This window comes from Sturnus vulgaris, unplaced genomic scaffold (assembly GCF_052056855.1).
Source record: "Sturnus vulgaris isolate bStuVul1 unplaced genomic scaffold, bStuVul1.hap1 Scaffold_85, whole genome shotgun sequence".
Classification (NCBI taxonomy): Eukaryota; Metazoa; Chordata; class Aves; order Passeriformes; family Sturnidae; genus Sturnus; species Sturnus vulgaris.
In genome coordinates this window covers 1265413-1292932 of record NW_028276736.1, presented here as the reverse complement: position 1 = coordinate 1292932, position 27520 = coordinate 1265413, and the positions used below count along the sequence as shown (strand labels likewise).

The following is a 27520-nucleotide window of genomic DNA, read 5'->3' as shown; positions in this document are numbered from 1 at the left end:
GGGGCCACGACTGTGGCACTTATATTGCTGGGGTGTGGCTTTTGTAGGCCTTTCATAGGCCTCACAATAAATACCCATTTTATTCTCCTTAACTCTGTGTGTAGCCTCTGTTCCAGCTCCTCAAGGCATCAGAGGAGGCGACCCAGATGGGACAGTGAAGGCATCTGGAAAACCCCCTGGACTGAAGTTCTGCCAGCAGCCCCAAAAAGGCCCAGCAGAGCTCCAGAGGTATCAGAGCCAAGAACCCTGGGGACAGAGGCACGTGAGTGACCAAATAAAAGGGTATTCTGTTTAGCAGCTGGGTTAGGTGCTGGGAGAGTTTGTGGATTATAATTTTGTAAATTGTAACTTTGTTTGGGGAACCTTAGAGTTCCAAGTAGAATTGTTTTGCTCTTTATCCCTCTTCTTAAAGAGCAGGTTTAAATTGCAGCATCTAGAGCCAGAAGGTGGCACAGCATTTGTGCTGTGACTCTGAGAGTTGTGAGTTCTACCCGAAGTCTCTGTTTGTGTCTCTTACTCTTTATTTTGGGCATCAGAATGGGTTGTGCATTTTCTGGCGAACATGATAATAGTGTTATCCCAAGGGATAGCCCCTTGGGGTTAATATTGAAAAATTGGGCAAATCTAATCGGGGAAGAGTCTATACTTTCAAAACCTAAACTTATCAGACTCTTGGAGAAAATCTGGCCAACATATGAGCTAGATGATGGAGAAACGTGGCCTAAAGTTGGTAGTTTAGATCAAAAATTAATATCAAATTTAATATCCCGAATACGCGGGGATAGATTCTTTGAAGAATTAGAGTATGCCTGACTTTTTATGGTATTAGCATGTGAGCAGGACCAAGATAAAAAGAAAGAACATATATTAGTCTGAAAAGATAAAAAGACAGAGCTACCTTTCAGCAGTATATATAAAAACCCAGAGGAGGTGGAGACAGATCTGGTGGCTCCTGCCATGAGGACAGGATCGGTCCCGGCCGCGCTGGGCAGGGGCCCGGGCCGGGGCGTGGGCTCAGGCCGGGGCACGGGCTCAGGCCGGGGCGTGGGCTCAGGCCAGGGCACGGCCCCTCCTCCGGCACTGCCGCAAAGGGGGGCCAGGGGAGCCACAGCTCAGGGGGGCCCTGGGCAGTGAAGGAGGAGGAGGAAGGCGGGCCGGGGCAGCAATGGACACTGCCCCCACCACCACCTCCGGCAGCAGCCCGAGGGCTGGGGAAGGGGGGAGGAGAGAGCCAGTGTGTGCAGCCCCTGGCACCCTCCCGAGGGGAGAGGCCGGGGGACAGGGCCTTTTACAGGGAAGGAGGAGAGGGAACCTCCCAAAGGGGAGCGACACCTCCTCCATTCTCAGGCCTGTGAGGTGCCATGGCAAACCAAAGGCCAGGGAGCTGCCTCGGAAGGTGAAATCATCAAAGATTGCAGACACACAGCCCGGCAGCGGAGTCACAACAGGTCTTGTATGATGCTTTCCAGGATTGGGATAGCCGAGATCGACTCTTGGCTACAACAGAGTCAGACAGCTCTTACTCAAACGACTCTGAGGAGGAAGAGGAGGATGAGGAAATGGACGAGATTATTGCTGCCTTAAACAGGCGGAGAAGGGGAAAGATAACAAAAAAGGTCCTCAGAGAGCATAGCCCAATTGCCCACCGCACTAGATCAAAAAAGGGAGAGAGACAGAGAACCAGTTTTGCAAGCCCCTTTACTACAGGCAGTCGGTAATCAGGGGCCAGTATATGTGAAAGTACCATACTCCCTTATAGAGTTAGAACACTGGAAAACTACCGTGGGAAAATAAAAAGAAAGCCCAAATAAAGTGGCAAAATTGGTGGAGCAGGCTATTAACTCCCAAAACCCTGACTGGGCAGATTTAAACTCCATGTTAGATGCATTACTCGACCCCACTGAGAGACAAATGGTCAATAAAGCCATCATAACCTCAGTGGAGGGGAGCATAGCCAGTGGATTGCTTCAGGGTACTGTCACTCAGATATTTCCCCTTGAGTAATCCTGGATGGGATCCAAATATACCAGAACATATGGCGAGGCTAAAACGATATCAAAGTCTTGTGGTATATGGGTCAAAACATGGAGTACCTAAAGCTATAAATTGGTCAAAGCTTTCTGAAGTAAAACAAAATGATGATGAATCACCATCTGATTTTTTGAACAGGTTAAGAGAAACTGCTATCAAATATACTGATCTAGACACTGAATCAGCTGATGATAAAGCACATCTGGTTTTGTTGTTTATGGGTCAGGCTTCAAATGATATAAGAAGGAAGCTGCAAAAGATAGAGGGGGTCTGAGATATGGAGAGACTGCTAGAGGTTGCCTGGAAAGTGTTTTGAGATAGAGGTTCAACTGAAAGAGTTAAATCCATTAAATCCCAACCCAGTAAGAAGGCGACTCAGGAAAGGTCACCCAAAAGAACTTCCACTACGGAGAAGGACCAGTGTGCATACTGTAGAAAGTGGGGACATTGGAAAAAGGACTGTCCAGTGTTAAAAGAATAATCCTCAGTTCCCCAGCTCTCAGTAGCACAAATCTCAAGTGGCTCAGGCTCTGAGTGATGGCAACCAAGGGCTATTCCCCAGCAGAGCCCTTGATTATAATTAAGCTGGGGAAAATTGACATCAAGTAATTTTTGTAGATTCTGGAGCAGCATATTCTATGTTAAATACCTTCGAAGGGAAACTGAGTCACGACACTGTACATGTTATTGGGGTAACTGGGGTAAGAGAAACACAGTTTTTCTTCTACCTTTGGAATTCAAATTGGAGAAGCATCAATTCCTTTACATGCCTACCTCACCAAAACCATTGCTGGGGAGAAGAAGAAGAATTGGAGGCTTGGAAGCTTGTAACCAGACTGTGTTTGGTAACATAAAGATGTGTATTTGTAATGTAACTACAATTAGAGACTGTGGTTTTGTGTATAAACACAAACACTTGTAGAAGAAATGTTAGAGCAGGCAAATCTGCAGCAGCTGCCAGAAAATGCCAAGGCCAAAGCTAAAAAGATCCTAATAACAGTTCACCATGATGGTAAAGTTATAAAATAGGGAATAGAACAAATTAGGAGGTCAGGAGAACACCACTGGTGGGAAGTTCCTTTTGGCTGGTTCCCCATGGCCACTGGCATTTTCAACGAGCTGCTGCACCCCATTGTAGTTCCACTGTTAATGCAAATTTGTGTGCTTTGGTAGCCACTTGTTGCCGGATGAGGAAGGTGAAACTCTGCTTTGATAACCAGGTGAAAGGAGCAGGGCTGGCCAAGACCCTCATGAAATAATCAGGGGCAAGCCTGGGTTGGCCTCTGTGTTTGCCACCAAGAAGATCTTATGGCTCCACTGTTGGCTGCAACCCAGCAGGTGTTGGGTGGTGGGGACACATGCCATGCCAGACCTTGATGAAAGGGAGGGGAGGACAGGCCAAAGAGCCTGCAGTTAGTCTGAACCAACCTGCTCAAGTCAGGTCACCTAGAACTGATTGCCAAGAACTGCATTCAGCTGGGCTTTGACCATCTCCACAGGTGGAGACTCCACAACCTCTCTGGGCAAATATGTTTCATTGTTTGATTGAAGCAAAAGTTAACATATGGTAGACCATGTAAAACCTCATGTATTCCAGGTGAAATTAATTCACATGAAGAGGAAACGTGATTTACAGTGTTATTTAATGGCTCTAAGTTTCACTTTGCAGAAGCTCCAAAAGCTTCAGAGTTACATCGTGCTATCCAGACCCACAGGACTGGACACCCCTGCACATCTGTTCCAGCCTGGAGACTGGGTCTATGTGAAGTGGTGGGACAGTGATCCTCTGCAAGCCAAGTGCAAAGAACAATTTAAAGTCCTGCTGACTACCTTCACTCTAGTCAAAGTTGGTGGCAGAGGACCCTGGATTCCCTACTCCAGAATTAAGAAACCTTCTGCTTCTGAACAATTGTGACAACAAAGACTGGTGGAAACGATAGTTTTTCTTCTGGGCCTAATTAATTTTCTTTTATATAACACTTGATTGTATAAGATATTGTTCTTGTTAGAGGTTTATTGTTATTAGGTTTATGTTTACGTTTATTATCAAGTATGTATTTACTAGTATGTATTTATCTAATGTTGGGTATTTATTATTATTGGTCACTTATCTGTAATTAAATACTTGTTATTAATATTTAGAATAGACACTCGACAAGGTAAAGGCCTTGTCGAGCCTCTAAAGGGGGGAAATGATGCCTTTAGTTTTAAGTTTTCCTGTTCTCCTTGGATGTGCTTTTCTGATGTGCTAGGCTGAGGAAGACAAAACAGTCCTGTTCTAGTTAAGAACTCAAGGACAGTTTCTCCAAACTTCAGGCCCTAAGCACAAACAACATGGAAACGTGGAGGGTGAGTTCATGCAATTGAACCAAAACCTATAAAAGTGTAAGATTTTGTGACCAATTCCTCCTTTCCTTCCATCTTGGAGCCATCTGGGCAGGGGCCACGACTGTGGCACTTATATTGCTGGGGTGTGGCTTTTGTAGGCCTTTCGTGGGCCTCACAATAAATACCCATTTTGTTCCCCTTAACTCTGTGTGCAGCCTCTGTTCCAGCTCCTCAAGGCATCAGTTTACAGCCACACTGATTCTGAGATTGAAGTGTAGCTCAAGCAATGAGGAGTCAAAGCTGAGACTCAATGATCCTCAAGGGTGCCTTCCAACATGGATATCTATGAGATTGCCAAAGCAGGGCAGATAAAATTCAACCCAAAAGAAAGAACAATGGGAGCCCTTTGAAGAACATTCACTCAAAAGCAGCCTTAACCAGTACCCAGGGGTCACTCTGAGTGGCTGAGGCAGGGTGGGGACAAAGGGTAGGGTTGGCTGCGTTGTGATGCGCTGTGACACCTGTGACATCGGGGGGACGTGTCACAATGGGGGCAGGTATAAAAGGGCCCAGCAGGTAACGCTGGCCCTGCATTGCTTGGGCAAGCGGTGAGTGCACACGTGGAGGGGAGGCTGGGCTGGGGACAAGGGCCGGGGCATAAAAGCTGCACCCGGGGCTGGGTTCTCCCCCTGCATGCAGGGACAGCCCCTGAAGGGAGAGCTTTGGGCAGGCCACGCTGGCGTGGGTAGGCATTGCTGCCTGCCAGCTGTCTGGGGCCCTGTCCTTCCTGCCCTCAGACCCCTGAGGATCCCAGTCCCTGCTGCCCCCACTGCCACTTGCCTCCCTCACAGCCCCACTCAAGGCCTTCTCTCCATCCTCCTGCAGACCATGAATTCCATAGTGTTGCTTTTCGTGCTCTTGAAAAGCCTCATCCAGTACCCGAAGCTCGTGGGTGATGATCAGGATGAGGAAACCCGTCTGCGCATGGAAATGCGTGCAAAATACCTGGAATGGCAGAGGATTAGGCTGGAGCAGGAGGTGGAGCAGCTCACCCTGAAGCAGGTGCAGCTCTTGCAGCTCTCAGCTGTTGCTGTGCTCCTGGTCCTTGTCTTGGTCCTATGGTGGATGCGGTGCAAAAGGAGCCTGAGGAGAGAGGAGCGTGAAGAGGAAAATGTGAATGCAAATGAAGAAGATGAGGTTGGAAATGAGGCTGTCAATGAGGCTGCAAATGCAGAAAACAATGATCTTGCAATTGCAGTCCATGAAGAAGACAATGATTTTGATGATAACATTGGAAGAATTCTAATTGAACACATCCAGTGGCCTGTACAGGACCTGCAGAAAGGCTGTGAGAGGACAAGGAACCTCATGGATAATTATGCAATTTACTTTGGACACGTCCTATCTAACAGCTTCTACCCAGTCCTGCAAGGAGCCATAGGGGTGGGCAGCGCCTTTGAAGGCTGGAGTCCACGTGAGCAGGATGTTGTGTACCAGGTGCTCATCCCCATGACTCCTCCCCGAGGCCACAGTTTCCACCTGGAGCTGGACTCTGCAGAGCAGAGGCACGTGAGGAACTTCCGTGTCCGCGTGCAGCTGGAGTGCACCTGCACCAAGGAGCAGCAGGGTGAGAACATGCTGTGCTTGCTGCACCACCCCGAGGAGGAGCTGAGGAGGAATCAGGATCCCAGCCTCCTAGACACCCTGTGCACCGACTCCTACCTGGATGTGCACAAAACTGCCCGCTGGTTCTGCCAGCTGGTGAGAGCAATCTGGCCAGCTTTGCCTCAGTCCCACAACTGGCATTTAATGCTGCTGCCCTCCAGACGCTCCTGCCAATTCAAGGTGACCAGTGGCAGAGAAAGCTTCAGGATTGAGATGTTCTTCGGGGTGCAGAGAGGTGACTCTGACATCTTTGTGAGCAGCCAGCCTAGAGAGGCCCACACCCAAAGCACAACCTGGCCTGAGACTTATGCTGTGGCAGAGGCTCAGTTCTTCCAGCACATTGCCATGCAGGCACCCCCTGACAGTTTGCACCTCAAATGCCTGCAGTTCTTCATCCGTCTTCAGCTGGACATAGGCTTTTCCACCTACGCCATGTAGACCATTGTCATGCACCTGCTCAACGTGCTGCCCGTGTCAGAGTGGCGCAGGAGAGATTTGCTGCAGTGACTCACGGATATCAATGACAGCCTGGGCTTATGTGTGCTAGCAAAACACCTCAACCATTTCATTGTGGGGAACCAGAAGGTGCCTCAGGACATCCGTTTACCCCCCGATGTTCAAAGGGGTCACACATACAATCTCTTCCATTGCCTGGCAGAGGAATCGGCCGCCCACACCCAGGCGATCCATGAGACTGTGTATGGCATGGCACCACAGAGCCAAGGGGCCACTATGACACTGTGGGGCTACATGGAAGCAAGGAGTCCATTGGGACAATCTGGGTCCTGGTGGAACCACAGAGGCCACTGTGACACTACAGGGCCTTGTGGGACCCTGCAGAGCATTGTGACAGAGCAGGACCTCGTGTCACGATGAGGCCATTGTGACACTGCAGGGCCCATGGAACCAAGGGGCCACTGTTGCTCCTCAGGGACTTGTGGAATGAAGGAAACATGTTTGACACCGTGGTGCCCATTGGGACCAAGAGGCCATTGTGACACTGTGGAACCAAGGAGAGCATTGCAGCACTGTGAGACCTCATGGAACCAAGGATCCATTGTGACACTACAGGGCCATGGGACAAAAAGTGCCACTGTGACACTGCGGGGCTCAAGGATCAAAGGGACTTTGGAACACCAAGGGATCCCATGGAACCAAAGGGACATTGTAACACGGGGAGGACTCATGGAATCATGGAGACCATTGTGACACTCTAGGATGTCATGGAACTCTGATGGCACTAAGTTGCCTGGGAGGGTTGATCTGGTGGAGGGTAGAAGGGCTCTGCAAAGGGATCAGGGCAGGAGGCAGAGCCTGCAGGAGAGATGGCCAAGGGCTGGGCAGGGCTGGCAGCCCGGCTCTGCAGAGGGACCTGGACAGGCTGGATCCAGGGCCCAAATCCAACAAGGTGAGGTTTAACAAGACGAAGTGCCGGGCCTGCACTTTGGCCACAACAACCCCTGCAGTGCTCCAGGCTGGGGACAGAGTGGCTGGACAGCAGCCAGGCAGAAAGGGCCTGGAGGCACTGATGGACAGCAGGCTGGAGATGAGCCAGCAGTGTGGCCAGATGGCCAAGAAGGCCAATGGCACCTGACCTGGATCAGGAATGGTGTGGCCAGCAGGAGCAGGGCAGTGATTCTTCCCCTGTGCTCAGCACTGGTTGGGCAGCACCTCGAGTGCTGTGTCCATTTCTGGGCCCCAATTTAGGAAGGACATGGAGGGGCTGGAGCATGTCCAGAGAAGGGCAACAAGGGTGGTGAGGGGTCTGGAACACAAGTCCTGTGAGGAAGGGCTGAGGGAGTTTGTAATGTTTATCCTGGAGAAGAGGAGGCTCAGGGAGACAAGGTGGTGTCAGGGTGCAGCTTGGACTTGATGATCCCCAAGGTCTTGTCTAGGACTGCTGATTTTGTGATTCTCTGAAACCACCCTTGGAGCAGTTGCAGGATGAGCCCTGAGACTCCTCTTCACAAGGTCCAGCAGCCCACGTCCCTCAGCTTCTCCACACAGCCCCAAAGCCCATCCTGCCAGTCCTGCAGAGCCTCTCCAGCCCTTCCTTATTGCCCAGAACAGGGAGCCCCACACCCAGACACAGCTGCCCAGATGTGGTTGCCTGGCCTGTGCAAGGGAGCAGCACCGGGTACTGCAGGAGCCTGCAGACAATTCCTGAAGCACTTGGAGGATGATCCTGCACCCCAAGGGATGTTCCCATGGTGCCAACTCAGGAAATGAAATGGGGAGTGGGGCCAGAGAGGAAAGGGCAAACAGGAATGGTTTATTTGCAGGGGAGGGAACAGGGATGGGCAAGAGGAAGAAATCTGGATCAGGAAGGAGTAAAGAAAGCAAAGGTGAAGCAAAAGAAATGCTCAGGGCAGTTTGGGGGTGGCTGCTAGGCAGCCCTGGCTCTGAGCAACAACATCTGCAGTGGGACAGGAAACTCACAGCTGATGAGAACAAACTTTCTGGCTGAATTCAGAGGCCACGACAAAGCCGAGTGGTTTCCCTGCCGTCCCCCAGCCCTTGCTGGCCCCAGGGGCTGATGGCATTTGTGCTCACTCAGCTCCATGTCCCCACAGCAGCACCATGGGGGTGCTGAGCCTGCTGTGTGCAATGCAAACAGGGGCTCCTGAGCCAGTGCTGCCGTGTGTGTGCCTGCAAGGATGCGGCTCCTGTGTGAGCTGGGGGAGAGGCCAGGGCTGCAGAGGGGGGATGTTGTTGGCAGGTGCGTGAGGACGCTCTGGGACGCTGCCCTGGGGTGTCCAGCACAGTGGGGATGGATCAGCCCCTGCTCTGCTGCTCCTTGCCAGGGTGTCCCCCTTGCAGGGAGCTTGCAGAGCACCAGCCATGCTGTTTGCCCCCAGCCTGCCCACGGCCAGCCTGGGGCTGCTCCCGGGGCTTTTCTGTGCTCAGCATTGGGCTGGCCAACGGTTGTGGAGAGAGCCTGGCCAAGGAGCCTGGAGCCCCCAGGCCCTGGCCTGAGGCATCAGCGCTGCCCCAGCAGTGCCCATGGCCTGTCCCTGCTGCAGCCCCGGCACTGCCACCCCCAGGGCTGTGCCCGGCCCCGAGAGCACTCAGGCCCTGCAGCAACACGAGGGCCAGGAGGGCAGCGGGGCAGTGGCACGGGAGCAGCACTGGCAACACCAAGTGCTGCTGCTGCTGCTGGGCACAGCTGCAGTGCCAGCACTGATCTACCCCTAGCTCTGCACACAGACATTGCTGCTGCAGCTCCAGGGAAGGGAACAAAAGAGGCACCTCTGGAGAAAACTTTGCTGGAATAGCCTTTAGTTCACTGAAAGCCACCCAGAGCACAGCTACTCATTTACACAGTCAGTGCCCTGATGGAGACATAAAATCCAGAAATGGCAGGAAAAAAGCATTGATTTAGGGACAATATTAAACAAACAAACAAACAAACAAACAAAAAAAACCAACCAAACTATAGGCACATTCGAAGTTTACTTTCATAACCAGTGATTTTCAAGAATTAACAACCAGTTTAATGCTTCCTAAATATTCGAGTCATCAATGTCCACATGGCATCCTTGAGCTCCTGGTTCCTCAGGCTGTAGATCAGGGGGTTCAAGGCTGGAGGCACCACTGAGTACAGAACAGACAGTGTCAGATCCAGGGATGGGGAGGACATGGAGGGGGGCTTCAGGTGAACAAATGTCCCAGTGCTGATAAACAGAGAGACCACAGCCAGATGAGGGAGGCAGGTGGAAAAGGCTTTGTGCCTTCCTTGCTCAGAGGGGATCCTCAGCACAGCCCTGAAGATCTGCACATAGGAGAAAACAATGAACACAAAACAAACAAGTCCTGAACAGGCACTAACAGTAAGAAGCCCAGCTTCCCTAATATAGGGTTTGGAGCAGGAGAGTTTGAGTATCTGGGGAATTTCACAGAAGAACTGGCCCAGGGCATTGCCCTGGCACAGGGACAGGGAAAATGTATTGGCTGTGTGCAGCAGAGCATTGAGAAAGGCACTGGCCCAGGCAGCTGCTGCCATGTGGGCACAAGATCTGCTTCCCAGGAGGGTCCCGTAGTGCAGGGGTTTGCAGATGGACACGTAGCGGTCATAGCACATGATGGTCAGGAGATAAAACTCTGCTGACATGAAGAACACAAAAAAAAAGAGCTGAGCAGCACATCCTTCATAGGAGATGAGTCTGGTGTCCCAGAGGGAATTGTGCATGGCTTTGGGGACAGTGGTGCAGATGGAGCCCAGGTCGCTGAGGGCCAGGTTGAGCAGGAAGAAGAACATGGGGGTGTGCAGGTGGTGGCCGCAGGCTATGGCGCTGATGATGAGGCCGTTGGCCAGGAGGGCAGCCAGGGAGATGGCCAGGAAGAGGCAGAAGTGCAGGAGCTGCAGCTGCCGCGTGTCTGCCAATGGCAGCAGGAAGAAGTGGCTGATGGAGCTGCTGTTGGACATTTCTTCACTCTGGACATGGTGGACTGTTGAAAGAAGACATTGTACAGCCGTGACCAACTCCCTTGACTCAATCCTATGCTATTTTCTTAGGAATCCCCTCAAAATACTGCTCTTTTTGTTGGGGTAACTTTGCTAAACCTTTTTCAGTTAGGGTATCTGTTGATGCTGATTTACTGCCTCATCCTCAGACTTGCTCTCAGCCAGAACACTGAGAAGCCCAGAAGGAAAACAGGGATACATTTGACACTGTGCAGTCAGTCCTGCTGGTCCCACACTCTTGCACTTTGCTCATTTCCCCTCTCTCTATTTCATTGTGATCGCCTTTAAAACATTCTTGAAAAACTAAGTGGACTTTGAAGGCTCCATGTTCAAAATACTTTTCCACAAAGTATTTTTAATATTTTGCAGATAGACAGAGAGATACCAAGGGTTGTTCTTGCTCTCTGCTGCCTGGAGTTGTGCCTACTGGGAGCTGTTTCTCTCTATCCAAGCCTTATCCCTGTCAGTGCTGCCAGAGCCCAGCCCAGCCCGGGGGGCTCAGCTCTGCCCTGCACACCCCTCCCAGCACAGGGCACTGCCCAGGGCCATCTCCCTGCCAGCAGGGCCTTAAGGGCAGCTCACACAAACTGAGATGCTGCAAGCCAAGCTGCTGCTGCTGCTGTCTGGAGGCACAGGAGGATGAGGAGGCACTTTGTGAGGGAGATGTGAGGCAGATGTGCTGAAGCCCAGGGGGACAGTGCAGGAGTGTCAGTGACACAGACACACCTGACAGCCCCTTTGCCTTGCCTTGAGGAGAAAGCTGAGAGCAGCCCTGGCCATGCAGCACCATCTCCACAGCAGGAGGAATCTGCCCTGATGGGGGTGGCTCCTTGCACCCCCAACTTCTCCCCACAGCCCATGGGGAGCTGCCAGGCAGGCTGAGAGGTGTCCCTGGCAGGTGGCACAAGAGCCCTGAGGGCTGCAGGAGCTGCTCTGCAGGACAGCCCTGGGCAGCCCTGGCTGCAGCCCCAGCTTCAGCCCCTGCAGCCGTCCCTGGCAGCAGGAGCCGTCCTGCCCTGTCCCTCTGACGGTGCCCAGGGCAGCCCCGCTCTGCAGCACATCCTCCTTCTCCTCCTCCTCCTGTGCCTCAGAGAAACTGGGAGAGTCCTCCTGACACATCCCCAGGCTGTGGGCTGTGCTGGCTCCAGGAGATCCCTCCAGGAGCACAGGGGACATTGCCCTGCACCCACACACTCACCATGTCCAGGGCTGTGAAGATGTTTCCCCAAGTGCAGTCTCAGCTCAATGTCTTCCCAGTCCTGATTGCCTTGAGCCTGTCTGTGCCTGGCTCCTGTGCCCTCAGTGCCTGCAGGCAGTGCCCTCAGCCCTGCTGGGCTGGCAGAGGAGCTGCTCCTCAGCAGAAATGTCTTTTTGAAGCTTCTCTTGGTTCACCTTGGGAGATGCCTCTGTGACAGGAGCCCAGCCCAGCTCAGCAGCACAGACACAGCACAAGGACTTTAATGAACCTCGTGGATCATTAAATATTTACATCATAATTATTCCCTGAGAGAGTGTTCAAAAACCTTCTCAAGAACTCAAATTAAAATGCTGTAGTTTCTTGAAGTTTTAATGGGTCCCAATGAGGGACACAACTGAGAAAATGCCCCAGGGTTCCAGTTAGAGCAGGAAATTCGAGGCAGATATGATAGGTGAGGACAAAGAAATGTCAAGTCTTTCCCTTTTGACACCAACTCTTTCAGTATTTTATAGAATCATGCCCCCAATTATCTACTTTAATTAGTCCCTTGAGAGCTTTGTATTAACACTCAGTGGGGCTCATTAATACTTTGAGATACTCAAGCTTTGGGTTTTGCTTTTGCCTTGGAGTCTCTGAGATCTTTGTGCAATCATGGCCTCCAATTATCTGCTTTAATTAGTCCCTTGAGAGCCTTTGTCAGTAACAACACTCACTGGGGCTCCTTAACACTGCAAGGCACTCGGGGTTAATTTAAGTTCTACTTTTTGACACTGAGTCTCTGAGAGGTTTGTGTAGTGATGGCCTCCAATTATCTGCTTTAATTAGTCCTTTGAGAGCCTTTGTCAGTAATGATACTCAGTGGGGCTCATTAATACTTCACGGTACTCAGTTTTTTTAAGGTACTGGGAGTTTCCCTTTTGACACCAACTCTTTTAGTAGTTTATGCAGTGATGCCCCCAATTACTGCTTTAACAAGTCCCTTGAGAGAACTTTGTACTGACACTCACTGGGGCTCATTAATACTTCAAGGAACTTCAATATTTTAAGGTACTTTCCTTTTTCCTTTATTTTCTCAGTCTCTGAGACATTTTTGGGCAATCCTGGCCTCCCATTCTCTCCTCCAAAGAGAGTCCATGAGGCGCCTCTGTAGGGGATGGACCTCAGTAGGACCCATTAATGCTGTGAGACACTTTGGGTTTTTCTTCTGCCTTGGACTCCTGGAAAGGTTTGTGCAATCTCCTCTCAGGCCCTGAGGTTCAAGGGCTCAGCACCAAATGCACCACGGGGCTGATTGGGATCAAGCAAGTCCTGACAAACCATGGCTCTGCCTTGATTTCCCTCTGGTCTAGGGTAGTTCATTAAGAAGGTTTTCAAATCCAATTATGGAGAAATATTTCCAAGAGCTTCTTAGAAATATTTATTATTATTTTCAAGGGTGCATTTTATTACTGTTCTCTTTAGAGCAGCGGTGACTGAAGCATTCTGTGATTGATGTTGATGCAGGGTCTCTCCTCAGGAGGTCTGGCCTGCTCACAGAAGCTGTGCCTTGAGGTCTGAGCCAGTGTGGACAACCTTGCTTCACATTGCCCAACCCCATCCTGCCTGTCCTCACTCACCTGGGACCTGCTTTGCTTGGAGAACTGCCTGCACTCAAGCAAACAAGGGTTTTCTTGGTTTTTTTTCGAAGCAATCTAAAACTCCTAACTTTCCCCATTACAGACATCTTCTATTAGTGTGTGTCATGCCCAGGGTGCCAACAAGGAGGTTCCCCTTCATCCAAGGCAGAACCCTGCAAGGACTATTTGAGATCTTTTCACTCCTTGGTTCCCTGAAGCCTTGCAGTGTCACAAAGGCCCCTTGGATCCATGAGGTTCTGCACTGTCACAATGGAGATTTGGGTCCATGGGGCCCCACAGTGTCACAATGCTCTTTTGGGTTCCATGAGGCCTTGATCTGTCACAATGGACTTTTGGTTCTATGAGGTTCTGTACTCAACAATGGTCTCTGTAGTTCCAAAGTGTCACAACAGACCCTTGGTTCCATGAGGTTCATTGGTGTCACCATGGTCTCCTTGGTTCCAGGAGCCATCACAATGTCACCACAGACCCTTGGTTCCATGAGGTTCCTGCAGCAGGACTTCCCCTATGGCCCAGCAGAGCTCATCTCTTCTGTCCATCAGCTGGGGCCATCACTCAGGGCATCTTCCCCCTCTCAGGAATTGCTGAGATAACCCAGGCCCCACATCTGTCCTGTCCTGAGTTCTCTCTGGTGCCAGGGAGGTGGAATTCCCAGCTGACCATGAACATCTGGCCTTGAGAGCAGCCTGAAGGGAGATGAGCCTTGAATTTCTGAGTGACACACACTTCACTTTACAAACTAGAAAAGCTACACAGAACTTTCACCAAGCAGAAATCTTCTGCATAGTCCCTGCAAACAGGCAGGGTTTCTCCCCCATGTCTGGATGCATCTTTGTGGTTCCTTTTGTGGAAGCTGAGTGAAAGGGCTCCATGTGTACTCCCTCATCAGTTTGGTGCTAAGTTACATTGACTCCTGATCTCTGCTATTCCTTCACTAGCTGTAATATAGGGAACTTTATTGTGCACGGTGTTTGTATCTACCTGGGCTTCTTTTGTTTATCCTGTGCAGTAAGTATTGAATCATTAAGAAAACCGGTATAATCACAGACAAAGACCTTCTAACTAATTAAAGTTACAAAGTGCTATGTTTATTCACTGGCGGGTGGCACGGGAGTCACCTCCAAAAGGTGTGACTGCCCCGAAGAAGGTTCTTTGCCATCTATTGATTCCCCAAGATCTTACATACAATACATCTGCACAACCCCAGCACCTCCCATCCCCATCCCATATTAAAATGAGCCCATCAGTCCTTCACACGTGCGCAGTTCTTCTCTTGAATTGGCTCGGTGGTCTCGAAATGGGTCAGTGGTCTCGAAGGATGAAGTCAGGAGAGTCTTCATCAGGTCTCAGTGACCCTCTGGCACGATCCAAGGCCCCGTGCTTCATGGTTAACGGTTTACTTATTTTACGTTCTTCTGTACGTAAATTTATAATAGCAGATGATTATACCAATTAGCTCTAGCCTAAGCATCTAGTAATTATTAACCTACCATTTACCTACCTAACTTACATCTTGGTCATGGAAACTACTTCTACTCATAGCAAAAATTCTAACTTTTTAAAACCATGATTCATTCCCCACTCCTTCTTCAAAGTTAGTAAATTCTTTTACTAATAACAATGCTTTGGTTGCTTTTCATGCTTTGACAGTTTTGGTAGGGAAAGTTTCTGGCCACCCTGAAAAGTTATCTGTTAATACCAATAGGTATTGGTACCCGCCTCTCCTGGGTAGTTCTGAAAAATCAATTTGCTACTGCTGCCCGGGCCCATAGCCTTTTCCAGTTTGCCCAAGCTTTGGTTTAGGAATATTTTTGGGATTAGTTTGGAGGCAAGGCTACATTGGCGAGTCACCTGAATTACTGCACCTTGCAAGTTTCTGGCCATAATTTGATTTTTCGAATAATTGTACAGAGCATCAATTCCACAATGTGTTTTCTCATGTTCCTTTCTCACTAATAACCATAACATATGAGAGGGGATCACAAGCCTTCTTTTTCTTCTGTCTCTAATAGCCCACCCCTCTTGGTTATAACACCTGTTTTCTTCTCTAATGAGTTTTTGTCCCTTTTATTGTATCTTGGCTTACCTTCTATAGAAATTTGCCCATCTAGAATTAAAGCTGCCTCAATTGTTTTAATAATTACCTTACCTTTAGCTGTTTCTTTTGCCTTTCTGTTCACCAGCTCATTTCCTTTTTCCAATTCAGAGCTCACTTTTTGGTGTGCCTTGATGTGCATAAAAGCTAATTTTTCAGGTAACTGAACTGCATTCAATAGTTTTAGTATACTTTTTGTGTATGTTTAATATTTTTTCCTTTTGAGTTCAGCAGTCCTTTTTTTTTTTTTTTCCAAATAGCTCCATGTGCATGAACCACTCCAAATGCATACCTTGAGTCTCTATACATGTTGATTTCTTTTCTTTTAGCTAGCTCTAAGGCCCGGGTTAAAGTGATTATTTCAGCCTTCTGTGCAGAGGTGTTTGTTGGCAATGGTCCAGACTCTATCACCTCTCTCTCTATTGTGGTAACTGCATACCCAGCATGTCTTTTTCCACTGATGATGTAGCTGCTCCCATCAGTGAACCAGGTCTCAGTGTCCTCGAGAGGGGTGTCCTTCAGATCTGGGCGACTGGAGTAAGTGGCTTCAGTGGTCTCCAGGCAGTCATGGATCACTGGTTCTCCCATACTCCCACTGAGGAAAGAAGCTGGATTCACAATGTTAGTTACCACAATTTCAACATCATCTTGTTCTGTTAGTATGGCCTGGTACTTTAGAAATCTTTGTGGGGAAAGCCAATGTCTTCCTTTCACCTCCAGGACTGCAGACACTGTGTGGGATTCTAGCACAGTCATCTTCTGGCCTAGGGTGAATTTGCGTGCCTCTTGAATGTTCAGTGCTATTGCTGCAACAGCTCTGAGGCACCCTGGCCACCCCTTGGCTGCCGTGTCCAGCTGTTTGGAGAGGTAGGAGACTGCCCTCCAGTACGGGCCCAGGTCCTGTGCTGGTATTCCCAGAGCAATCCCCTGCTTTTCGTGAGAAAACAGGAAGAATGGTTTACTCACATCTGGAAGTCCCAGGGCTGGAGCTGACATGAGAGCCTTCTTTAGTTGGTCAAAGGCTCGTGTTGCTTCTTTCGTCCATTGGAGATCTCTGTTTCCCTCTGTAACCAAGGCATAAAGGGGTTTGACTAACAGCCCATAATTGTAAATCCACAGTCTGCACCACCCTGTCATGCCCAAGAAGGTTCTCAGTTCTTTCACTGTTTGGGGTTTTGGGGTCTGGCATATTGTTTCCTTGCGATCCTGTCCCAAGGTTCTTTGTCCAGCACTAATCTCACAGCCCAAATAGACAACTGTTCATCTCACCATCTGGGCTTTCTTCTGGGATACTCGATACCAAGAAATTTAGGAGGCTTACCATCCACTCCATACATGCTTCTTGAGTCTTAGTAGCTATCAGGACGTCGTCCACATACTGTAACAGCTGTCCTTCTCCTGATGGAGCTTCCCAGGATTCTAGATCTTTTGCCAGCTGTTCTCCAAATATGGTAGGGGAGTTCTTGAACCCCTGGGGTTGTATACACCATGTGAGCTGAGTTTTATGTCCAGTTTTGGGATTTTCCCATTCAAATGCAAAAATTTTCTGGCTGGTTTCATGGAGAGGAAGGCAAAAGAAAGCATCCTTCAAATCTAAAACAGTAAACCAGGTTAGTTCAGATGTTAAACGAGTTAACAAGGTGTAGGGGTTGGGAAACACTGGGTATAAATCTTCAGTTATGTTATTAACAGCTCTTAAGTCTTGTACTAACCTGTATGATCCATCAGGCTTTTTTACGGACAAAATAGGAGTATTAAAATCAGATTGACATTCTTTTAATAGTCCCATTTGCAAAAAGTTCTCAATTACTGGACTAATCCCTTCTCTATCTTCCTTCTTTAAGGGATATTGTCTAATCCTAACTTGTTTTCCTTCTTTAAGCCGGATTTGTACTGGTAGAGCATTCTCTGCTCTCCCTGGTATATTGGAGGCTCACACCCCAGGGGACACCTGATCTATTATTTTCTTAATAATATCTTCTTTGTTTTCAGCCACAATATCTTTGGTTATGAGCACTAAGCTTAGTAGTTCCACATATTGCTGATCTTTTACCTCCAAACTAATTTGCCCATTTTTGAATATTATTTTTGCTTCTAATAGTTCCAATAGATCCCTACCCAAAAGTGCTAATGGAGCATTGCGCACATATAAAAATCTATGAATTGTCCATTGTTTCCCAAGTTTATATTTCAAGGGTCTACAAAAATAAGCCCTCTCAGATTGGCCAGTTGCCCCCTTTACCATGACATATTCATCTGTTATTGGTACCAAGGCTTTATTTAACACCGAATATGTTGCCCCTGTGTCTATTAAAAACTTCATTTCTTGTTCTTTGTTCCCTAGTTTCATTATAACCAGAGGGTCTCCTAGGGTAAGACTCTCTGTTTTGTCTCAGACTTCTTTGACATAAGTCACCATCGTCTCCTCTCTTCGATCTCCTATTCTTTGATGATCACCTTTTCTTTGTTCTGGGCACTGGCTTTTCCAGTGTCCAGTTTTCCTACAGTATGCACATTGATCTTTCCCTAACCGGGGTAGTTCTTGCCTTGGTAGCCCTTGTCTATATTTTTCTCTTTCCTCCCTCACCGTTGTTGCTAATTGTTTCATTCCTTCCTTATATCCTTCTTCCCGATTACTAAAAACTCTCCATGCCTCTTCTAGCAAAGTCTCTAAATCCCGTGCTGTTGGACCCCGTATGTTCTGAAGTTTGAGTCTGATGTCCCCTGTAGATTGTCCCAGAAATAAACCCACTAGCTGTTGTATTCCTTCCTCAGACTCAGGATCTAAAGTTGTATAGTGGCGCATCGCATCTCGTAAACGTTCCAAAAATTCAGAAGGTGTTTCAGAGGGACCTTGCTTAATTGTATACAGGGCAGACCAGTTTATTGTTCTAGGAATTGCTCTTTCCAACCCCTTTACTATAAAATCTTGATAATCCTCTAATTTTTCCATATCATCATCATCATTAGGATCCCATTGTGGGTCCTGAAGAGGAAAAACATCACTAGTTCTGCATTGTGTTATTTTGCAAGCGTCTTCTGCTAAGCTTCCAGCTACCTTCAAAACTAATTATTTCTCTGTTTCTGTTAAGGCATCTAGCAGCAGCTGGAGATCTGACCAGTCAGGTCGATGCTGTTTAACCATAAATTTTAATCTCCTTGCAACACTTATCGGATCACTCCGATACTGCTTAGCAAGCTTTTCCCAGGCCTCTAAATCTATTGTAGAAAAAGGAATTTTAACTAGCATTGTTTTCCCTTCAGGACTCACTGCCTCTCTCAAAGGTGCTTGTACAATTTCTTTGACTTGTTTCCGATTCCGGGATGCTATTAGACACTTTGGAGAGGGCTTTTCCTCCTCACTGTCACTGCTAAGCATGGGAGAGATTTAGGAGTAAGTGGAGTAGTCGGAGTAGGAGATAGGATAGAAGATGAAGTTGAACTGGAAATAGAAATTGGAGTTGATTCAGCTGAGGTTAAAACTGGGGCTGGAGTTGAAATAGAAATTGCTTTGGTTAAAACTGGAACTGGGGCTGTGATAGCTGGAGTTACTGGGGTGGGGGACGGGACATAGGCTGGAGTCTGCATAGAAATCTCAGAAGGTGGAACGGGAACCGGAGCTGGAGTAGAAATTGCTTTGATTGGGGTGGGGGACACTGGAGTGGGCATCTCTTCAGAAGTAGTAGATAAAGTGGGAGTTGGGTTTAATAGCCATCCCAAATTTGCTTCCCCCCTCACCCCCCTTTGCCTTCTAGGGGGTGGTTCAAACAAATCCCTCAATTCTTGCTCCAAAAGGTCAGCTGGATACACTTTATCAGGGTGTGTGCAACGTTAGTTTATGGAGCATGCACTACAACATCGTTTTAATTTAGCCTCATTTTCTTTTTCTAAGGCCACTACTAAGGGGTCAGAGGGGGCTTTGAGTCCACAGTCTCTCTGCCACTCAGGGTGATTCCGGATAGAGAAAAACATGTCTGCATAAGTCACCTCCTCCCACTTCTGTTCCCGTCTCAAAAATAACATAAGCTGTAACAAAATCTCATACTGTAAAGATCCAGGTGGGGGCCACCTGCCCCCCCCCCCTCAAGTTTATAAAGTGGCCACCATTGTGTACAAAACTTTACAAGGGTCTTTTGGTTCTCTGAGCCTCCATACCCCACTAGCTCCTTCCAATGTGCCAAAACGCACCCCAAAGGACAAGTTTTAGGGATCTCTTTACTCTGGTTAGTTCCCATCGCTGCTCCTTAAAAAACCGGTCCTGTAGTCAGTCTACCTCAAAAACAGTCACGCTTCAGCTCTCAAAAACTACTGTATTTTCTTAATCAACTTATACTGCCCTTATCAGTCAAAAGGGCGGTGTTACCTTTAAAAATACAGAACCAACACACACCACAGTCACAGCAGGGAGGGGGTTTTTAAGGATTTCATGCACCCCACTCACTTTGTTTTTCCCCAGCCGTTTCAGTCACCAGAGAACGGAAACGGGGGTCCAAAACTCCCACTTACTTCGTGCTAAAAGCACGTCTCAACAAGCTCTCTTTCCCAATCACTCCCACAATCAGGACACACTCACACAGTTCAACAACCATACACCAGGATTTTGCCTTTACAAGTGCTAGCCCTACAATGCTAGCAAACAAAGCCCTCTATGGCATAACAAATGGCAAAATCTACTGCCAGCAACTACAGACCGGCCCCTTTTGGCTCGGCATAACAAGATTCTCTTCTGGCAACCAAGTACAACCAAATACCAAACAAGTCTTGCAAGCACACAGAGGCACAAGTTGTGCATGGGATGTCTCCCACGACTTACCAACGGCCTTACCTGACCACGCGTGCACCTTACAGGTCACAACTTAAATTGTTTCAATTTTTAAACATACCCTTTTGTCCGGAGTTTTGGAGTCAGGAGTCCTTGTCTGCTGCTGGATGAACAGTTTGGGCAGCGGAGCCCTCTCTTCCAGGAATATCCCTGGGGCGCCCTGAGGGGTCCACTACCCAGGCTGGTCTCACAGCCGAGCAGAGCCTCCTCCTGGCTGGCTCCCCAAATGAATCATTAAAAAAACGGTATAATCACAGACAAAGACCCTCTAACTAATTAAAGTTACAAAGTGGTATGTTTATTCACCAGCGGGTTGGCACAGGAGTCACCTCTGAAAGGTGTGACCACCCCGAACAAGGTTCTTTGCCATCCATTTATTCCCCAAGATCTTACATACAATACATCTGCATAACCCCAGCACCTCCCATCCCCATCCCATATTAAAATGAGCCCATCAGTCCTTCACACGTGCGCAGTTCTTCTCTTGAATTGGCTCGGTGGTCTCGAAATGGGTCAGTGGTCTCGAAGGATGAAGTCAGGAGAGTCTTCATCAGGTCTCAGTGACCCTCTGGCACGATCCAAGGCCCCGTGCTTCATGGTTAACAGTTTACTTATTTTACGTTTTTCTGTGTGCAAATTTATAATAGCAGATAATTATACCAATTAGCTCTAGCCTAAGCATCTAGTAATTATTAACCTACCATTTACCGACCTAACTTACATCTTGGTCATGGAAACTACTTCTACTCTTAGCAAAAATCGTAACTTTTTAAAACCAGGATTCATAACAACGGACCATTGGTTCCATGTGGCCCCACAGTGTCACAATGGCCCTTGGTTCCATGAGGCCTTTCTCTGTCACAATGGACTTCTGGTTCCAGGAGGTTTCTCAATGCCACAATGGTCTCCCTGGATGTACAGTGTCACAAGGGACCATAGGTTCCATGTGGCCACACTCCGTCAAAATGAATTTTAGTTCCATGAGCTCCCACAGTACCAAAAGTCTCCTTTGTACCTTCAGGTTCCATATTGTCGCAGTTGACACTTTGGTTCTGTGAGGACCCACTGTCACTAAATCTCCAAAATATCAGAATAAGACTCCCTAACACTAATTTGGTGCAGGGCATGGACAGCGTAGGACAGCCTGGGCTGCAGAGGGCACAGGGATGGGCAGCAGCTGAAAGGCCCTGACACAGCCAACTCCTGCAGCACTTGGGCCATGCAGGCTGGCCCTGGGCCTGAGGCCAGCAGGGGACAAGTGAGCCTTGCTGTGCTGGGGCCTCATTGCCTCCTTGTCCCTGCTCAGCAGCCTGGCAGGGGCCGCCCCATGGTGCTGCCCTTGGCATTGCACATGGCCAGAGCCCAGTGGGCCGGGAAGAGCCCTGAGCAATGAGGGAGGGACAGGATCTGCCTTGCCAGGGGCTGGGGCTCAGCCCTTGGCCCTTTGCATTCCTGAAACACATCCAGGTTTGCTCAGCATCACAGACACCTTTGCCTTGTTTGTCCCCACCTGTCATCAGTGCCTCCAGTGTTCTGCTCTAACTGGAACTGGGGATATTTTCATGTGAGTTGTGACCCTCAGTGGAGTCCATCAAAACTTCCCGAAACTTTGGAATTTTAATTGAAGTATTCAGAAGATTTCTGAAGACACTCTCAGGGACTGATTCTGATGTAAATAGCCCCAAAACCCTGAGAGGGTCATTTAAGTCCTTGTGCTGTGTCTGTGCTGCTGAGCTGGGCCAGGCTCTTGGCCCAGACGGTGATTTTGGCAATGAAGAACAATTTCAAAAACATTTCTCTGGATGAGCAGCTCCTCTCCCAGCCCAGCAGGGCTGGAGCCCTGCCTGCATGTTGGAATATCCCTGCTCTACAGAGATGGGGCAACTGAGTGGCTTATTGTTTTTAAGATTTTCTTCCTTTATCAGTCTTATTGAAGGGTGAAACATAAGACGTGTACAATTCTATCAGAAGCCAAGTTATTTCCTGGTTACAATACCTTATAAATGTTTTTCAGCCTATTTGCTTTTGCCACACACTGGTGCTAATAATTGTAACACCAATCACCTATTATTGTATCCCACGTGGTCTTGCCACAGTGCATCTTTCACAGTTTTAATTCTCCAAAATATCTGGTCTTTTTGCAAGGCCATTGTTTGAAACTTGTTTCTAGTTCAATCTGTCTCTCAACAATGTCTTCTCTATTCCAGGGCCTTTCTAAGTCAGCACACCTTATCTCAGAGTTTGCATGCAGATGTACAAGACTGTGTGAGCTTTCAGTCAGGCTTTGAGAATCCTTCACTAATCCAATTCTCACAGAGCTGGGGTGAACATTGGTGACATCAACTACAATAACCAATAGAACTGAAGGAATTCACATGTGCCTACAAAGGCCTATGGGAGGGAGGAACATCTCGCCATGATCTAGAGGGGTGTTTCTCCTTGCCTGTTGTTGTCCCTCCAGGGCTGAAGTCACAAAGCTGTCTGAGCCTCCACAGGAGGAGTATCAGTGAGAGATTTTACCTGATAAAGCACCAAATGATCCATACCATGGAATGGCTTTACAAGTGTGGGAAGGTTTTCAACTGCAGCTCCAACCTCATCACCCACCAGTGCCTCTGCACTGGGGAAAGGCCCTATGAGGGTGGGGAATGTGGGAAGAGCTTTGGGTGGAGCAACAAGGTGATCCAGTAGCAGAGGACTCACACCAGGGGAGGCCCTCTGAGTGTCCCGGGTGTTTGAAGAGGTTTCAGAACAGGTCTGCTGTCCTCTGCTGTAAGAGAGGAGAGGCCCTTCTGCTTCCCTGACTGCAGGAAGGGCTGCAGCTGCAACTCCACCCTCATCAGGCACCGGAGCATCCACACTGGGGAGAGGCCATAGGAGTGTCCCCAGTGTGGGAAGAGCTTCACCCAGAGCTCTCTCTTGGCCAAACACCAACGCAGGCACCAGTAAGGGAAGCCCTGTGAGTGCCCCAGCTGTGGGAAGAGCTTCGTGTGCCTCTCCAACCTCATCCCGCATCACAGGAGCCACGCTGGTTGGGCAGAGCCCTGGTGGCCCACATCCCTGGTGATCCAGGTTGGGATGACACCTGGCTGGTGCTCTTCAAGTCCTCCTGGATCCCCATGGGCACCTGGATGAACCCTGGGGCAGGAACATCCATGGGGACTCAGATCGACATTGGAAATTAATTGAGGAGATGATTTTTTGACTTTACAGCCCAAAAAATCTCATCTGCTGTGTCCAGTTGTTTCTTCTGGTGGCATCAAGCAATGCTGGATGATCTTGGAGATCTTTTCCTACCTGAATAATTCCCATGTCGATCCCATCAAAACACCCAGAATTGGGGTACAAATAAAGAAATTAAGCAAAGAGATCTCAAGCTGAATCATTTTACTGGCATTTGAGCATGAATTTGGGGTTCAGGGCAATATTCAGGAGGATTTAGTAATCTGAGACTGCCTGAGCCAAGGACGATGGTGTCACAATCCGCTATTAATACAGAGCGGGGGTCGTGATGGTTCTTTTGATCTTAAAGGTGCAAACAGCCAAAGTGCAGGGGACAAAATCAGTTTATTCAACAGCAGAAAATCAGTTTATTCAACAACAGCAATGCATTTCATCAAATGCCAACAACTCAGTTACGGTAAAGGGGAGAGGTATAGGAAACAAAGTCTAGGGAGAGGGGAAGGAAAGAAAAGGGATGGGAAAATAGCTACCAACAGACGAGACGGGCGTCCTCACGGGTCATCCGATAGACGAGTCTTCATCCGTGGGGAGATCTCAGGGGTCTTCTCCAGGGGGTAGATGGGTCTTCATCAGTGGAGAGATCTCAAAGGGTCTTTTCCAGAGGGTCACTCTTTTATAGTCCTTCTCCAAAGCGAGTGGCCTCTGGCCAAGAGGTGGGAAGATTTATGGGCCGTTGTGTGGTGCTGCAGGAGACAGGTACGGTCAAGCAGTCCTCAGTTGGTACAACACAACCTCTGGTTGGTGCCACAACAGCACAGTCCAGTGAACACAATACACCAGCACACAGTCACGAGCATCCACCTTGGCCTGGCCAGGAAACCATTGTTTGGAGTCAGCCTGGGTGGGGGTCCTCGAGGTCTCTTTGCGATGGTCGGGAGGCAAAATTGAGGGAAACATCAGACTGACCCTTACAGATGGAGACACTTCAAGAAAGAAATCATGAATGAGCAGAAGGAGCCTGTCCCAGTGTGCCAGAAGTGAGCTAGTGAGGAAAATGACTGGCCTGGCTGGGTATGGAGATTTTTCTAGGCACTCAGGGAAAAATTTGGGTGCATCATATTTGGAAAGAGGTGCAGGCAACTCAGGAAGTGTTTAAGGATGTTATTAAGTCATGCAGAAAGAAAATGTGAGAAGTGAAAACTCAATTAGGACTTAACCTGGCCACTTCTGTGAAAAATAATAGAAAATATTTCTATAAATAAGTTATTAGTAAACCGGCGGACAAGGAGAATCTCAGCTCTTCATTGGATGCTGTGGGGAATAGAGAAACTGAAGATGAGATAAAGACTGAGCTACTTAACCCATTCATCGCCTCAGTTTCAAACAATTAGACAAGATGTCCTCAGGACAAGTGTTCTCCTGAGCTGGTAGATAGGGACAGGGAGAAGAACAGACCCCCTGTAATCCAGGAGGAAGCAGCTGGGGACCTGCTGAGCCACTCAGATGCTCACAGGTGTCTCTGGGAACAGGTGGGATCCATCCTAGGGGGATGAGGGAGCTGCTGGAAGAGCTCCCCAAGCTGCTCTCCATCATTTCTCATCAGTGCTGGCTCAGCAGGGAGGTGCCAGAGGACTGGAGGTACCAATGTGAGCCCATGCCCAAGAAGGGCTGGAAGGAGGATGTGGGGAAGTGCAGGCCTGTCAGCCTGACCTGGGTGCCTGGTGAGGTGATGGAACAGATCACCTTGAGTGCCATCACAGGGCACCTCCAGGATGGCTGAGGGATCAGAGCCAGCCAGCGTGGATTTCAATATCTGCATTGATGATCTGGATGAGGGCATTGAGTGCAGCATCAGCAAATGTGCAGATGGCACCAAGCTGGGTGTGAGTGTGGATGTGCTGGAGAGCAGGAGGGCTCTGCAGAGGGACTCAGACACCACTGTGATACTGACACTGCCTGGTGTCATGGCACCAAGAAACCATTGTGACACTGCAGGATCTTGTGTCAGCAGGGGTCCATTGTGGCACCGTGCGAACAAGGAGTCCAGTGTGGCACTGTGGAGCCTTATGGAATTCGGGGGTCCATGTGACTCCATGAGACCTCATGAAATCAAGAAGACAGTTGTGCCACTTTTTGTCCTTGTGGAAACAAGGAGACCACTGTGATACTGCTGGAACTTGTATAACCAAGAGGCCATTGTGACACTGTGGAACCAAGGAGAGCATTGCTGCACTGTGAGACCTCATGGAACCAAGGATCCATTGTGACACTGCAGGGTACAAGGATCCAGGGGACTTTGTGACTGGGACTCCATGGGACCAAAGGGACATTGTGACACTGGGAGGCCTCATGAAATTGTGAGACTCTAGGACTGTATGGAATCATGCTGACATTAAGCTGGGTGTGAGTGTGGATCTTCTGGAAGGTAGGAGGGCTCTATACACGGGCCTGGATAGGCTGGATCCAGGGCCCAAATCCAATCAGAGGTTTAACAAGACCAAATGCTGGGTCCTGCACTTTGGCAACAACAACCCCTGCAGTGCTACAGGCTGGGGACAGAGTGGCTGGACAGCAGCCAGGCAGAAAGGGACCTGGGGGCACTGATGGACAGCAGGCTGGACATGAGCCAGAAGTGTGCCCAGCTGGACAAGAAAGTCCATGGCAACTGGCCACAATCAAGAATGGTGTGGCCAGCAGGAGCAGGGCAGTGATTCTTCTCCTGTACTCGGCAGTTGCAGGATGAGCCCTGGGCCTCCTCTTCACAAGGTCCAGCAGCCCAGGTCCCTCAGCTTCTCCACACAGCCCCGAAGCCCATCCTGTCAGTCCTGCAGAGCGTCTCCAGCCCCTCCTCATTGCCCAGATCAGGGAGCCCCACACCCAGACACAGCAGCCCAGATGTGCCCCCTGGCCTGTGGTGCCCCTGGCAAGGGAGCAGCACGAGGCACTGCAGGACCCTGCAGACAATTCCTGAAGCACTGGGAGGATGATCCTGCTTCCCGAGGGACGTTCCCATGGTGCCAACTCAGGAACTGAAATGGGGAGTGGGGCCACAGGGGAAAGGGCAAACAGGGATGGGCTGTTTGCAGGGGAGGGAATAGGGATGGGCAAAAGGGAGACATTTGGAACAGGGTAGAAGAAAGAAAACAAAGGTGAAACAAAGAAAATGGTCAGGGCAGTTTGGGGGTGGCATCCAGGCAGTCCTGGCTCTGAGCAACAACGTCTGCAGTGGGACAGGAAACTCACAGCTGATGGGAACAAATTTTCTGGCTGACTTCAGAGGCCACGACAAAGCTGAGTGGTTTCCCTGCCATCCCCCAGCCCTTGCTGGCCCCAGGGGCTGATGGCATTTGTGCTCACTCAGCTCCATGTCCCCACAGCAGCACCATGGGGGTGCTGAGCCTGCTGTGTGCAATGCAAACAGGGGCTCCTGAGCCAGTGCTGCCGTGTGTGTGCCTGCAAGGATGCGGCTCCTGTGTGAGCTGGGGGAGAGGCCAGGGCTGCAGAGGGGGGATGTTGTTGGCAGGTGCATGAGGACGCTCTGGGACGCTGCCCTGGGGTGTCCAGCGCAGTGGGGATGGATCAGCCCCTGCTCTGCTGCTCCTTGCCAGGGTGTCCCCCTTGCAGGGAGCTTGCAGAGCACCAGCCATGCTGTTTGCCCCCAGCCTGCCCACGGCCAGCCTGGGGCTGCTCCCGGGGCTTTTCTGTGCTTAGCATTGGGCTGGCCAAGTGTTGTGGAGAGAGCCTGGCCAAGGAGCCTGGAGCCCCCAGGCCCTGGCCTGAGGTGTCAGCGCTGCCCCAGCAGTGCCCATGGCCTGTCCCTGCTGCAGCCCCGGCACTGCCACCCCCAGGGCTGTGCCCGGCCCCGAGAGCACTCAGGCCCTGCAGCAACACGAGGGCCAGGAGGGCAGCGGGGCAGTGGCACTGGAGCAGCACTGGCAACACCAAGTGCTGCTGCTGCTGCTGGGCACAGCTGCTGTGCCAGCACTGATCTGCCCCAGCTCTGCACACAGACATTGCTGTTGAAGCTCCAGAGAAGGGAACAAAAGGGGCATCTCTGGAGAAAACTTTGCTGGACGATCCTTTCATATATAGCCAC

At 49.5% G+C, this 27520-nt stretch overlaps 2 protein-coding genes and 1 pseudogene across 2 annotated transcripts in view; 2 read left to right on the top strand and 1 right to left on the bottom strand.

Moving 5' to 3' along the window:
* Window positions 1–27520, top strand: part of LOC148217360 (olfactory receptor 14A16-like) — a 470135-nt gene that overhangs the window by 248694 nt on the left and 193921 nt on the right. The window lies entirely within an intron of this gene.
* Window positions 5248–7022, top strand: LOC148217366 (inositol 1,4,5-trisphosphate receptor-interacting protein-like 1; annotated as a pseudogene).
* LOC148217365 (olfactory receptor 14J1-like) lies at window positions 9518–10450 on the bottom strand. Its single transcript, XM_088158710.1, has one exon. It carries the CDS (start codon window positions 10448–10450, stop codon window positions 9518–9520), a length of 933 nt encoding a protein of 310 aa, XP_088014836.1.

Bases quoted from the DNA above. Each gene is read 5' to 3' on its own strand.
- LOC148217365 (XM_088158710.1), bottom strand. From the start codon at position 10,450: ATGTCCAACAGCAGCTCCATCAGCCACTTCTTCCTGCTGCCATTGGCA.